At 37.9% G+C, this 15,859-nt stretch overlaps 1 protein-coding gene across 1 annotated transcript in view; it reads left to right on the forward strand.

Annotated features, from left to right (window-relative positions):
• DMD (dystrophin) overlaps positions 1-15,859 on the forward strand; it is a 3,625,631-nt gene that overhangs the window by 1,488,358 nt on the left and 2,121,414 nt on the right. Inside the window, exon 22 of the mRNA XM_082246191.1 lies at positions 3,217-3,362. Within this exon, the coding sequence (XP_082102317.1) occupies positions 3,217-3,362 (146 nt within the window). The remainder of the gene's footprint in view (positions 1-3,216; positions 3,363-15,859) is intronic.

A 15,859-nucleotide genomic window follows, 5' to 3' on the forward strand; every position in this document is an offset into this window, starting at 1 on the left:
GCGCTACTTTAACTAAAAATTGTGCGGTCGTGCGACGCTGTACCCAAATACAATTGATGTACCTTTTTTCCCGATAATAGAGCTTTCTTTTGGTGGTATTTGATTACCTCTGCCGTTTTTAGATTTTGCCCTATAAATTAAAAAAAAGAGCGACAATTTTGAAAAAAAAAAAACACAATATTTTTTACTTTCTGCTATAAAACATTTCACATAAAAAAAATCAAATTTCTTTATCAGTTTAGGCCAATTTGTATTCTGCTTTATATTTTTGGTAAAAAATCCCAAAAAGCGTATTTTAATTGGTTTGTGCAAAAGTTATCGCGTTTACAAACTACGGGATAGATTTTTGGACTTTTTATTTATTTTTTGTTTCTATTAGTAATGGCGGCGATCCGTGATTTTTAGCGGGACTGCAACATTGCGATGGACAGATCGGACCCCTAACTGATATTTTTGACTTTTTTTGTGGACCAGTGGCATTAATACAGTAATCAGTGCTAAATAATATGCACTGTTACTGTATAAATGACACTGGCAGGGAAGGGGTTAACACTGGGGGTGATCAAAGGGGTTAATGTATGCCTGTTGGTGCTTACTCACTGTGGGGGGGGGGGGGGTCTGTGACAGGCAGAGAGAGATCAGGGTTTCAGCTTAGCTGAAACTCCTGATCTCTCTCTTCCTGTGTGACAGAAGACCCTCCTTCTTTGCTTACATAAGCAGGCAGGTCTTCTGTCAGTTTCTTTGACGATTGCATGTGCCGCCGAGGCCGCATGCACAAAATCACGTAGATCTACAAGATTTTGCGCAGCCGTGCCGCCCTGCCGCAGTATATTTGCGTGGGGCAGTTGGCAAGCGGTTGAACACATATTTAACAGAGGAGCTTAGTTACACAGCTCTGGTTATACAGAAAAGCTTTTGAGAGTTTCCCTCTTCTCTTCCTGAGGTCTGAAGCATTACCTGAGGAAAAGAGCAAAACTCTTGAAAGCTTGTCTTTTAACCATTTTAACACTGCTCACTGTGCCTCTACTGCGGCACAGTGGCTCGTTATCATCTGGCGACATAGACCTACGTCACCAGACATTCCCCGCTCTCGGCGGCGCATGTGGAGATCCGCCTGCTTGTGTAAACAAAGCGGGCGGATCTCCTAAGTGACAGGCAGGGACAGATTGCAGGATTCAGCATAGCTGAACCTGCGGTCTGTGCCTGTGTCACACAGTCCCCTCCCCCCACACACGTCAGTAAGCACCAGGCATACATTAACCCCTTGATCACCAATAAAAGTTAACCCCTTCCCTGCCAGTGTCATTTTTACAGTAACTGCATATTTATAGCACTGATTACTGTAGTAATGTCACTGGTACCCCCAAAAGTGTCAAAAATGTCAGTCAAGGGTCCGATCTGTCCGCCGCAATGTCGCAGTCCCGCAAAAAAATCGCAGATCGCCGCCAGATCGCCGCCATTACTAGTTAAAAAAAAAACAATAAAAATGACATAAATTTCCCGTAGTTAGTAGCTGCGATAACTTTTGCGCAAACCAATTAAAATACGCTTATTGCATTTTTTTTTACCAAAAATATGTAGCAGAAATTAAATTGGCCTAAAATGTTAAAAAATTTTGATTTTTACATTTTTTTGGGGAATTTCATATAAAAAAATGTGGAAAATATTGTTATTTTTTCAAAATTGTCGCTCTTTTTTTTTATCTCTTTCTGTTTATAGCGCAAAAAATAAAAATCGCACAGGTGATCAAATACCACCAAAAGAAATCTCTATTTGTGGGGAAAAAAAGCACATCAATTTAATTTGGGTACAGCATTGCACGACCGCGCAATTGTTCAATTAAAGTAACGCAGTGCTGAATCGCAAAATATGGCCTGGTCAGGAATGGGGTAAAATCTTCCGGTCTTAAAGCGGTTAAAAATACGCTCATTGAGAATTTTGTCAAAAGACATGTAGCTAAATACATTTTGGCCTAAATATATGACAAAAATTGAATATATTGGATATTTTTTAACTGTCAAAAATGTAGAAAAATATTGTTATTTTTTAAAAATTGTCAATTTTTTTTAATATCGCAAAAAATAAAAATCGCAGAGATGATCAAATACCACCAAAAGAAAGCTCTTTTTGTGGGAAAAAAAAGGACGTATATTTTGTTTGGGTATGATGTTGCATGACCGCGCAATTGTCAGTTAAAGTCGCACAGTGCGAATCGCAAAAAGTGGCCTGGACGTAAAGCAGGAAAATCCTCCGGTGGTAAAGTGGTTAAGTGTTAGATTAGTGCAATAAAAATGTATCATTGCATACCGCATTACTCTCTTATTTTTATTTATACTTATTTTGTTTTTTTCAGTGGTATGATTTAGTGGTGAAAATTATTAGTGCCCACTTAGTGTTGACTGTGGTATCTTATGTGCCTCCCCCCCGCTATATATTGTTCCTAGAAGGGAAGGGAACATTAATGATTGGATGAATTATTCAAAAGAGGCTAGCCGTCAGCTATCTGCTGTTACTTTTGTAGTCTTTCAGTCTTGATCTGTCCTCATTTAGCCTTTGATCAATTAATTTTTGAACAGTCCCCCAAAGTCTTTCAACTCTTTGGCTGATTTCACAGCTGGACATATTGGTCCTTAAACATGGCAACAAGTCTCAAGCACATACAGTACAGCTGTTGCTATGAGATTCGGTCTTCTAAGCATTTTAGTTCATAAAACATTTCTGTCAGTTAAACGAGCTGTGAACATTTAATTGTCAGATCACATATAAATTCCAAGCTTATTATAACATGTTTAATTTTGCTCAAATAAAAATGTTAAAATAGAAAATCCATTAGGCAAATATTACAAATATTTAGATAATACTCATAACAGAATAATTAGAAATAATAATAGGTTCTGTAATTTCCTTTTCCATTGGGAATTTAAATAGTCCCTTGCTGTGATTTGTTCTTTTATAGATTTGTAATACTGTATTTATTATTTTTGCACAAACTGCCAGAGACTGTGTTTCTGTTTTCTCCTATGCAAATGAAATATAACCTCTCTCTTGTGTCGCATAACAAAATTATTTTGGACAGTAGCAAAAATACAAGAATGCTATACTATTGCTTTTTCACCAATATATTTGAATGTTTCCAATACCAGAACCGTGTTTTTCATAACAAATACATAATTTAATACAATTTGCCTAATATAATACTTGAAATGTTTTTGTTAGTTTTAGACAGTTTACCTCCAACACAATACAAGGAGAAAATGAGCACTATCCTTTTGTGGATCCAGCAGTCTGAAACCAAACTTGCTATACCTCAGGTCACTGTTACTGAATGTGAAATCATGGAACAAAGACTCAGGGAGCTAAAGGTATGTAATGAAATGTTGCTTTTCTATATTGTTACAAGGCAGTTTACAGTACTGCATACTGAAGCAGAGATTTGTCATCTTTGCTGCATAGCAGGACAGTTCAAAACAGGAGCAATGATACACTTTATGAGGCAGACTTACTATGGAATAATAGCTTCATTCATAGAACTCCCCTTCTGTTTCCTAAAAGTAGCACTGCGACAATATAAAGCAGGAATCCTCAAACTATGGCCCTCCGGCTGTTGCAGAACTACACATCCCATGAGGCTTTGTAAAACTCTGATATTCACAGACATGACTAGTTATGATGGGAATTGTAGTTGCTGAAGAACTGAAGGGCCGTATTTTGAAGACCCCTGATATAAAGCATGCCACTGAAAACATCTTAGGTGGGCCTGTACTGGAAAACAGTTTCAAGTAACTTGAAAAATCTGTTGTAGATGTTTGCAAAACTGTTACAGCTGTCTCTCTTCGACTGCACATAGGGACCTCTGCAAATCCTGTGCTAAATGAGAAAGAGCTTGATTTTTTCTAAGAAGGTGTCTGATTCTGTGGTAACATTGCTGATAAATGTAATTCTCTTTATAGTACAAAACCTTCTGTAAGTTGAACTGTAACTTCTGAGCTTCTATATTATATAAAATGAACACCATCTAAGTGAATGTACTAAACATATAAGGGGAATACACTGGGAAAAAAATGTCAGCTTGCCATAAGGTCTTATGGGTTTAACTGATTCACAAGCTTAGGTGTGTTTGAATGTGAAGTCATACTTATCTAGGAGCTTATATACTGAAACAAATAAGTACATATTATATTTCCTTATTATTTAAAGGAAGTGGAGTGTAGTCAGTACTACACTCTCTGCTGCTTAAAATGGGTGTTATGCACTCTAGAGAATCAGCCCTAATTATGCTATTTCTGTGAAATCCATAGAGGAAGCAAAAAAGAAAACAAGCTAAGAGATCCTGCTGAAAGAGAGAGACAGGGCAGTCTTTTGCTACCTAAGTGATTTTTTGATGCTGGAAATATTACAATTCTTCATTTGATGTTGGAAAAATAGGGGGGGGGGTGGGGGATTCACTAAAGACAAACAGACTGTGCATTTTACAAGCGCAATTGCACACATTTTCCCCAGAGCTTAGTAAATGTGGTGAAACTTCACTGATTCCCATCATTCAATTGTGCGCAGGCAAAAACTAAATTTCCGTGCACCTTTTTGCGTATTCTTTATAAAGTGAAGCTTTACCACATTTACAGAAAATGAGTGCAACTGCACTTGGAAAGTGCACAGTCTATTTGACTTCAGTAAATCAACCCCTTAGTGAAGCCTGTTGCAGTGAGTTTGAAACAATTTTATTAAAGTGATATTTGTAGCCTGGGAGTCTGGGACAGATCCCCATCTGCTTGTTTTAAATAGATTACTGCTTATTTGCAAGGTCTATACACCAAGATGGAAAATAAGGTATACAAGCAGTAAAATAGTTTATCATATGATACTCACATTGATCAAAGCTTTTATGCCTTCTGTATTCGGAACACTGGTAAGTGTTGCTTTTGCATTGTTCTATTACGACCCGGATCCATGGTTACCTGGAGAGTGTTCCACGAACTCTTTTTTGAAGATCACTATTATGCCAGGTGACAAAATTGTTCACCCGGCGGAGAGAAAGCATGTGTTTTTCTTTTAATGCTAGTCCTTATTTGGTTCTTCAGTCAGGGCTGTATTCATATCAGGGTTGGCTGTATTTTGTTAATAATGATGTCTTTCCTCAGCCAAAGCTATTTTCAAAGGTATAGTTGTTATTTATTTTAATGATGCCTTACCTCTTAGATCATCACCAGCCATAATTTGTGAAAATGTTATAACTTTGTGAAAATATTATAACTTTAAATAAGCAGACTACAATATTTAAAGCAGTAATTTGACTGATTTATATGCACTGGACTATAAGATTGCACAATCAAGGACTGATGGTTTCATGTTTTCTGAGCAGTACAAAATCTTATATTCACCACCCCTTTTGACTTCACTACTGTATTTACTTGCCAGTATCCAGAGGTGGCTAGACAGGACAAATATTAGAAGCAAATGCAACATTTCCCTTGTGTGCCTTCGTGTTACCTCTTTTATCATGTTGCCCTAGATACAAATAAACTAGAAGTTAAAAACTGGAGATGTTACACTTATCTGTAGTACATTTAAAAAATATGCTATGCACTGACACCACATAACAAAGGCGATATTAAAAAATACTTTCATAAATGTAGACAACTGAAAGACCCATTAAATGTTTTATAAGCAGATCTTTCTAACATGCATCTCTAAAGCCTTTTTATTTTGGTATTATGTGTGGTATTTCTGTAATAAAATGGCTTTTAAACTTGTCATTGCATGGTACATTTTATGATAATTGCTAATTTTTAAGAATATGTTTTAATGTATGGTTTACCTAAAAGGCTTCTAAGAAGGTTTTTTGGTGATTACTACAGCAATCATATGCCATATTTACTTACACACACACACACACACACACACTCAGTTTTACCACTCATGGTGAACAAGTGGTTGCGTTTTTTTATTGTTCCTTGCTCTTGGCATAGGCTTATAATAGTTTTGTTGTGGTTTAAGCCAGCCACAGATGTTCATCAGGGGGAGGAGCCTGTGAATGGCGCTCGCAGGAGCCTGAGTGAGAAGCTGCATGCGGCATCCTTCTATGCAGTGGCGTCTGTGACTTTCGGTGGCCGGCATGCCTCCCCCCCTGCTCACCCCCCTTTACCGTGATGGGCAAAGTCCTCTCCCATTCGCCCATGCATCAAACCCAAAAAGACCTGGAACCCCCTGAGACATCTAGATCGATTCAGTGAGAAGGACTGGAGGGGTACGGAAGGAGAAGACGTCTGTTAAGGAGGTGAGAGAGTCTTGGGTGAATGGTCGAGGGAGACAGGATCAAGTCACCTAGCCACTGCTTGCACTCTCAGATGGCACTCTTGGATGCAAAAAAGAACCCTAACCATGTAGTAAAGCAGCAGTGGAGCAGGACGAGTGGCTAAGGGATGAGATGAGAAACCGAGCCTGACCCCCTCATGGCTGCCAGAACCCCAACTGCAAAGAAATTTAAGGGATGAAAATGGGTTAACTTTACGAATTCAAGTGATCCATTCCATTCTTTGAAAATTACCCCTACTATGTAAGCCAGTTGTACCCCGCAGATTCCTCCAACAAGAACGGTGAGTGTTTGAATCTTTGACCTTTTAAATTTCTCTTCAAGTACTTTGTACATGGTGGCTGATTCTGTACACTACCACTTAGAATTATTTGCCTGGCGAACTGTTTGATGAATTGAATAAGTTGCATGAGGATCATAAAAATACCTGTGGGGCGAAAAAGGGGGAAGGAAGAGAAGAGAAAAGGAAAAGGGAGAGGGATTTTTTAACAAAATAATAAAAATATGAGAGGTAAAACAGGAAGAGACAGAGCAAGTCTCCTAAGATAAGCTTGAGCCCAGGAACTATTAAAAAAAAAATATGACCCAAGAAGAAGGCCCAGATAAGCTGGCCCCGGATAAACAACAGGGCACTCGTGGAAAACAGAGAGAAGGGAAAGAAAATAGTGGACAAAGTAGATCATCAACGGGCATAAATATTCCTGAGCGACTCTGAGATGACCCACTTGACAGAAAAGAACATGGATACTCATTTGCCTACAAAAGCAGCAATGGCAGCCATGTTTACAGCCTAAGAAAAGTCCTTAAAAGCAGAAATGACAACAATACATAATGACCTGGGCCATTTACTGACACAGGCTTAAGAAATGGAAAAGAAACAAGAAGAGCACACACAAATAATAAACGAGTTAAGAGGAGAGATGAAAGAGTTAAAGATTGAACAGAGGAACCTGGCATATAAACTGGAGGATTAAGAAAATAGAAACAGAAGGAACATGGCATAGACATGCCTACATGTCAAAAGCTTCTGGGCGGCCGTTTTCCAATTGATTGCCAAAGTTACAGATAATCTAATCAAAAAGAACCCGGCTCTGGCGCTTCTAAGTATAGGGAGTGAATTGATACACAGCTCTATTAGACCTATCACCATGCAGATTCTATTTGCAGCCAGAGCAGTGTTGATGAGACACTGGAAGTCAGCTGAGGTCCCTGAACTAAGTGAAGCCACTAGACTTCTTCAGGAAGTTCACATGTATGAATGCATGATGGCCTTAAAAGAAGGTTCTTCCCAAAAAATAGGCCAATATTGGAAACCATGGCAGGAGTTTCAACAAGCTGCATAATTGCTGCCTTCCCAATATTGACCAACAGGGTGCGCTGTTGCCTTGTCTATATTACTGCTTTATCTGCATTACTGTAAACTGTTCTTTGTTCTCTGATATGTAACTTACTTCTATGAGTCGTACGGGGGAAGTACACTGGCTTTATTCTCCCCCTAAGAAGGATAGCACTACTGTTTATTTCATGCTTTTGATGCTATCCGATGTTAACCCCTTGTTCTTTTGTTCTTTTATATGACTGTTCCTATGTATGAATATTCTATTGTTTGTACGATTTGTCGTGTAACTTTTTGAAAATTCAATAAAAATTATTTGTTAAAAAAAAAAAAAGAAACAGAAGGAACAACTTGAGAATAGAGGGCTTACCAGAACCTACAAATGGAGAGGATCTAATAGAGAAAATGAGGAAAATCTTTAACCCACTATTAGATAGAGGAAAAGATGAACAGATAAAGATTGAGAGAGTACACCATATCAGAAGATCAGTGGGTACACCTGCGGAAACCCAGAGGGACATAATTGTAAGATTCCAGAATTACAATGAGCCAGATTTTGGGAAAGCCTGAAAAGGAAAGCACCGCTAAAATATTAAAATGCCAATTTGCAGATCTTTACAGACCTGGCTAAGGAAACATTAAGCAGAATGAGAATGTTAAAACCCCTTCTGGAGCCATTGCAAGTTCATGGTTCAAGGTACAACTAAGGCTTTCTAGCATGTCTGGTGGGTTGGAGAGAAGGCTGTGTGGCAAGACTGAGATTCCCTGAAGAAATGTAGGACTTCTGTAAAAAACTGGAAATCCCCATACTAAACATCCCAGGATGGCCCGAAGACGAGACGAAAGAAAAAGCTCAGGAAGAAGAACACTGGCAATTGGCCTCTAAGAAAAGGAACTGATCTGTAAAGAGGAAACAAACCTGAGAGGAAGCTTCACGGGGGGGGTGAATTGGAGGGAAGGAAAGGGAAGGAATTAGGAAACGAAGGATGGCAAACTGAGCTAACTAGCAGGCCCCGAGTCTCATTTCCCCTAGAAGGTGGAAGGGAACCAACAAGCACACTTGACAGAGTTCCACCCAAGGGTGAAAAGAGTAGAGGGGCAAAGAGCACCCAAGGAGAATACTGTAGCCTACTCAGGGACCTGGAGATGGTTAAATCTACAACATGACAGGACCAGTCAGGGGAATGTGGGGATGGGAGGGAGGAGGAAGGGAAAGAAGGGAATGGGAAGAGAGGATGTGATTGGTTGGGAGAGGGAGTGGAGGGAAGGGGGAGGAATCAAGAACAAGGAAATTTTGTGTTGAATTGTTACATTTACTTATTGATGTTGTTTCCCATTTTGCTCTCTGGGTCAGACTCCCTAAAAGGACTCTTAGAAAATGACCTCATAACCACATTCAGTTCAGACAGATAGCAGGGAGGAGACAAAGTAAAATACAGGAGAGGAGAAGGAGAAACAACATGAATACCTTACATTTTCTGACATATAATGTAAGAGGTCTAAATATGCCAACTAAAAGACATAAGGTACTAGAAGAACTTAGACAATACTCTGCTAGCATGATATTTTTACAGGAGACGCATATTGCACAAGATTCAATATAAATATTTATTAAATATAAATTATATCCAAAATACTACCGGTCTGGTATTATGAAGATTCGCTGACCAGGAGAGCTAAGGGGGTAGCGATAGGCAAAGCAAAGGATGTTAGCTTTACTATGGTAGCAAATTATTGGTAGACCCAGAAGGCCAATATATCATCCTGAAGGGCCAACTACAGGGTATGGTCTGAACACAAAAGGATATTTGATAAAAATATTAGGGAAGTTGACACAGTTTAAAAGGGGCAAAAATATTCTGATGGGAGACTTCAATTTATGTATGAATCCACTCCCGAATTGTACATTGTGTGCTCAGGCTATAGGAAGTCACCAGCTCAGGAGGGTAAGGAAAAAGTTAGACCACTGTCAGCTGGTAGACGCATGGAGAATCCAACAATCAAGGGAGAGAGATTACTCCTTCCACTCCCCTGTGCATGGGATGTACTCAAGACTAGACTACATCATGATAGAACACGGACTGATAAAAGTGATGGTTAAAACATCAATAGGAATAATGACACTATCAGATCATGCCTCAGTAATGATGAGAATAGAACTCCCAGGGTATTAAAGGCATATGAATACTTGGAGGATCAATGAAGCACTGATTCAGGATGTAGAAGTCGGGAAAAAGATAGGGAAAGAATTGGAACAATATTTTTTGAGTAATGAGACCCCAAATATATCTGAAGCTACAATATGAGCTACAATATGGGAGGCCCATAAGGCAAACATTAGAGAAGTAATGACTTCGATAGGTAAAAAAAGAAAGGAAAGATTTATCAACATAAATAAACTAATAACAGAAATATATGTGCTAGAACAAAAATATAAAAAAGACTAGTGAGGACAAGACACAACAATCCCTTGTACTAAAAAGAGATAAATTAAAAGAATTAATGGAAAAAGAAACAATAAAGGCCTTCAATAGAGTAGCGAGAGAAAGATATAAATGGGAAACAAACCAGGGATATATCTAGCAAGAATGCGAAAGAATAAAAAAACGATTAACTACATAGATAAAATAAAAAACAACAGCGGTATAATGGTACATTCAACAACAGAAATGCTAAGGCATTACAAAGCTATTACAATGTTCTATACACAGTGAAAAAAAAAGAGGACACAAGAAGTAGAACAAAAAAGATACAAAAATATAAAAGGGAAGCAAAACTACCTAAAATACCAACAGACAGAATGCAAACTCTCGAGGCTCCAATTTCACAGAAAGAGATAATGGTGGCATTAAAAAATTCAGTGACAAGAAAAAGTCCAGGGCCAGATGGATTCACCACCAGCTAATTTAGAAAATTTTAAAGAAATATTAGTACCAAAACTTTGTACATACATGAATGGGATAGGTGAGGGAAAGTAGATGAGAGCAGAATCACTAAAGGCATATATAACAGTAAAACCTAAAGAAGGGAAAGATGCAACTTTGTGCTCTAATTTCAGGCCAATAGCATTATTAAACACGGATATAGCATTATATGCAAAAATCCTGCCAACCAGATTAAAAGATTTAATGTCGGATTGGATCTATGCAGATCAGACCAGATTCATCCCCGGTTGGGCGAGAAAAGATAATGGGATAAGAACATTACTCCTACTACATAAATCCAAGGGTATTAAAGTCCCAGATCTTCTACTGTCAATAGACGCTGAGAAAGCATTTGACAGAGTAGACTAGGACTTCATGCTAGAAGCTCTAGAAGATTTGGGTATAGGCCACAGGATGAATCAATGGATAAGAGCTCTGTATAGGAATCCATCTGCTTTGGTAAAGGTTAACGGAGATCTCTTGCCCCCGTTCGGTATAAATAATGGGGCAGTGATGTCCGCTATTGCCCCTGTTGTTTGTCCTGTCGCTAGAACCACTACTGGCCACTATACGGAATAATGTAGACATTGGGCGAGTGAAAATAGGATACAATGAGCATCAGGTAGCAGCATATACTGATGACATTTTGTTCTTCATTACTAACCCCAGGATAACTCTTCCAAATGTAACCAAAAAACTAAAGAAATATGGGAAATTATTAAACTTCAAGATTATTCCAATAAAGTCTGAAACTTTGAATATTGGGCTAAGCAGAAAAGAGGAGATAACATTACAGAGAGAATTTCCATTCACCTGGGTGAAATCTGAACTAAAATACCTTGGGATAAATTTAACCCCATCTTTGAAAGACCTCTGCCATGTTAATTATATACCCATGTTAAATGAAATAAAAGCAGATATCAAAAAAATATCTAGGTGTCCACTTTCTTTGTTGGGCCGAATAAATATAGCCAAAATGGTAATACTACTCAAAATCCTTTACAAATTTCAAATGCTACCAAAAGCTATCCCATATATATACTTTAAAACAAAAATAATGCTTTTAAAGTTTATCTTGCAGGGAAAGAAGCCAATAATGCAGTATTTAGTTCTCAGTAAAGATAAATCACAGGGGGGATTAACTGCACCAGATATAAAAAGATACTACACAGCAGTTACAATTTCATGAATGATTGAATGGACAAAAATAAATTCAGATAAAAGATGGTTCAAGCTTGAAACCACATTAAGCAGAACACAATTAAATAAGAATATTTGGATACCTCCTAAATATAGGAAATGACCTGCGGACACACATGAAATGACGAAAGTCATATACAACATATGGGACACGATACATAGACAAGCCAAATGGAAATATATATCACCATTGTTATCACTAGAAGGTACAAAATATTTTGCACCCGGGAACTAGACACAATTTGGTAACTGGATCAAAAACACACAGCTAAAAGATATCACACAAGCTGGAAAGATAAAGCAATATCACAAACCTAAAATTAAGGGGGAGAATATGTTGTTGAAGGAATGGACATATTTTCAGTTAAAACACTTTGTTGGATCCCTGCCACAACCTATCAGCTCTGAGAAGGATTTGAACCCCGTTAAAAAACTATGTAATCCATAAAAAAAGTAAACATGGTATTTCCCAGATATATAAAATAATTACTGGGATGCGGGACTGAAAAAACACCATTCATAAAAACATGGGAAAAACAGACAGGAACATGGTTAAAAGAACACAACATAAATATAATACTGAGATCGGTATATAATTCTGTAATTGATGTAAACATCACTAAGATGAACTTTAAATGCTTATTGAGATGGTATATGACACCGGTAAAGGTACAAAAATGCCAACCAGAAAAATCTTCGCTACGCTGGAGGGACTGAGGTAGGTCAGGTACAATGTTTCACATCTGGTGGGACTGCCCATAGATCCATATATACTGGCAGGGGGTTCAACAGTGTATCAGGAAAATTACAGGAGAGGATATTGTTCATTACCCCTGGGTTTGTTTATTCCAAAACACTGACAAATTCAAAAATATACTATAAAAGCACAATAGTACCAAACCAATTAAACGCAGCAAAAGGAGCAATCCCAAAAAGATGGTTAGACTCAGAAAGCCCCACACTTAGAGACTGGTTCAAAAGAATTGAATATATATACAATATGGAATAATTGGGCAGCAGAGAAGAAGCTCAGACAGAGTTTCTCAAATAAGTGGAATAAATTGGGCGGAGTTCAAAAAGACAAGCAGATATTTAGAAGTCTGGGTGAAATAGGGGAGGATGAGCAAAAGTAGGTAAACAAAGGAGAAGGGGAGCATCCAAAATTAGTGGAACAGATGAGTAACAGTGTGGCAGAAGAGTGGAGGGAGGGAAAGAAGGAGACGGGGATAAACATCATTTAATTTTTTAATCTCAATAAAAAGAAAAGAGAAGGCGCCTGGCCCTTTAAATAAAAGATTGTTGAACCTGCTGCCCTTTTAATTGTAATAAAACAATAAATAGGTATATATCATAGGTAAAAAGGCGCTGGTAATCTTAATATATCACGTGTTATAAAAATTAATAGGTGATTTAAAGTGTAATATATGTGATTAAAAATTGCTACAAATATATATATGATCTACTATTGGTGCAATTAGCAAAGAAAAGTGCATACCAGTGCAATTTCAATTCAGAAGTGTTTGTGCTTCTCAAAGTAAATTAATCCACAAAGGTGTGGATCAGTGAACCAATAAATAGATATATAAAGAATTCCATACAAAAATCACATAAGAATATATAAAAATATAAATATATAAATGTGCTCCAAGTAGTGTTTAAAAATCCAGGCAATAGCATGCAATCAAAATTGTGCTTGGTGGATTCTTATTAATCCCTTCACAGTGCTCCAGGTGCTGGGATGTGACAACCGTCAATTAAGAAGTGCTTGTGCTTCTCAAAGTAAATTAATCCACAAAGGTGTGGATCAGTGAACCAATAAATAAATATATAAAGAATTCCATACAAAAATCACATAAGGATATATAAAAAAATCACATAAGAATATATAAAAAAGTATAAATATATAAATGTGCTCCAAGTAGTGTTTAAAAGTCCAAGCAATAGCATGCAATCAAAATTGTGCTTGGTGAATTCTTATTAATCCATTCACAGTGCTCCAGGTGCTGGGATGTGACAACCGTGGCCTCTTACCAGCTAGCAGCAGGTCACAAGGACCCCCAACGCCTGTGATCCCTTTATTGGGTGGATCAGACCTCTCCTCGATTGCTTGGATCTCTGGCTCCTATATTACTCGAGTTGGACCATGTAGTCCCCCCATACACATAAAGATATAGAAGAACAAATAGCCTCCAATAGTGAAATACTGTTTTATTCTCCAAAAAACATACACTATAAGGTGACAATTAGCCTCTTACTATTTGTTGTGCCCTCCTGGCACTGGGCAATTCGGCAGTACAAAATCGTTTTTTTGGGTCTTAGGAAGATATTCTCCGGGGATCTGCAGCACCCTGTATCTCCTTTCCCCCTTTCTTTGTATTGCAGCGGTGGATGTGTATCCCAGCCTCTGTTCCGAATGCCTCTGTGTGTTACTTCCGGGTTAGCATTGACCACAATGCATTTCGCTTAACGAGCGTCCTCAGGACTGCCTGAGGACGCTCGTTAAGCGAAATGCATTGTGGTCAATGCTAACCCGGAAGTAACACACAGAGGCATTCGGAACAGAGGCTGGGATACACATCCACCGCTGCAATACAAAGAAAGGGGGAAAGGAGATACAGGGTGCTGCAGATCCCCGGAGAATATCTTCCTAAGACCCAAAAAAACGATTTTGTACTGCCGAATTGCCCAGTGCCAGGAGGGCACAACAAATAGTAAGAGGCTAATTGTCACCTTATAGTGTATGTTTTTTGGAGAATAAAACAGTATTTCACTATTGGAGGCTATTTGTTCTTCTATATCTTTATGTGTATGGGGGGACTACATGGTCCAACTCGAGTAATATAGGAGCCAGAGATCCAAGCAATCGAGGAGAGGTCTGATCCACCCAATAAAGGGATCACAGGCGTTGGGGGTCCTTGTGACCTGCTGCTAGCTGGTAAGAGGCCACGGTTGTCACATCCCAGCACCTGGAGCACTGTGAATGGATTAATAAGAATTCACCAAGCACAATTTTGATTGCATGCTATTGCTTGGACTTTTAAACACTACTTGGAGCACATTTATATATTTATACTTTTTTATATATTCTTATGTGATTTTTTTATATATCCTTATGTGATTTTTGTATGGAATTCTTTATATATTTATTTATTGGTTCACTGATCCACACCTTTGTGGATTAATTTACTTTGAGAAGCACAAGCACTTCTTAATTGACGGTTGTCACATCCCAGCACCTGGAGCACTGTGAAGGGATTAATAAGAATCCACCAAGCACAATTTTGATTGCATGCTATTGCCTGGATTTTTAAACACTACTTGGAGCACATTTATATATTTATATTTTTATATATTCTTATGTGATTTTTGTATGGAATTCTTTATATATCTATTTATTGGTTCACTGATCCACACCTTTGTGGATTAATTTACTTTGAGAAGCACAAACACTTCTGAATTGAAATTGCACTGGTATGCACTTTTCTTTGCTAATTGCACCAATAGTAGATCATATATATATTTGTAGCAATTTTTAATCACATATATTACACTTTAAATCACCTATTAATTTTTATAACACGTGATATATTAAGATTACCAGCGCCTTTTTACCTATGATATATATATAATTTTTTAATCTGTTATTTTTTAAATGTATTTTGTATGCGAATATCACATCAAAAATGAATTAAATTTAAATAAAAATAATAATTACGCTAATAATTAAGCCAGCCACAGATTGAGCAATTTTTAACCCATGGCTGCAGGAAAGAAAACTTCTGGATTCCCCCATCATCACAGTAAGTCAATCGCTTCCGTGAGAACACACAATGATTATTGCTAGTGGCTATAGCTTCTGGACACTAACTCTGGTGACCTGGGGGACCCCAATGGATTCCCTCAATTTGCAGGGATTTCCTCTCACTTCCTATTTGGCTATGGGAAGTGAGATGGCAGATGGCAAAAAAATATCACAGGGATTATAACCCTCCCTTGCTCTAGCCAAAATGAAAGAAAACATTTTGCCTTTAGTTCTACTTTAAAGGCTGCCGAGTCACCGTTGGGAGAGCAAGCAGGGTGAGCTGAACT

This window comes from Pelophylax lessonae, assembly GCF_965119305.1.
Source record: "Pelophylax lessonae genome assembly, chromosome: 2".
NCBI lineage: Eukaryota > Metazoa > Chordata > Amphibia > Anura > Ranidae > Pelophylax > Pelophylax lessonae.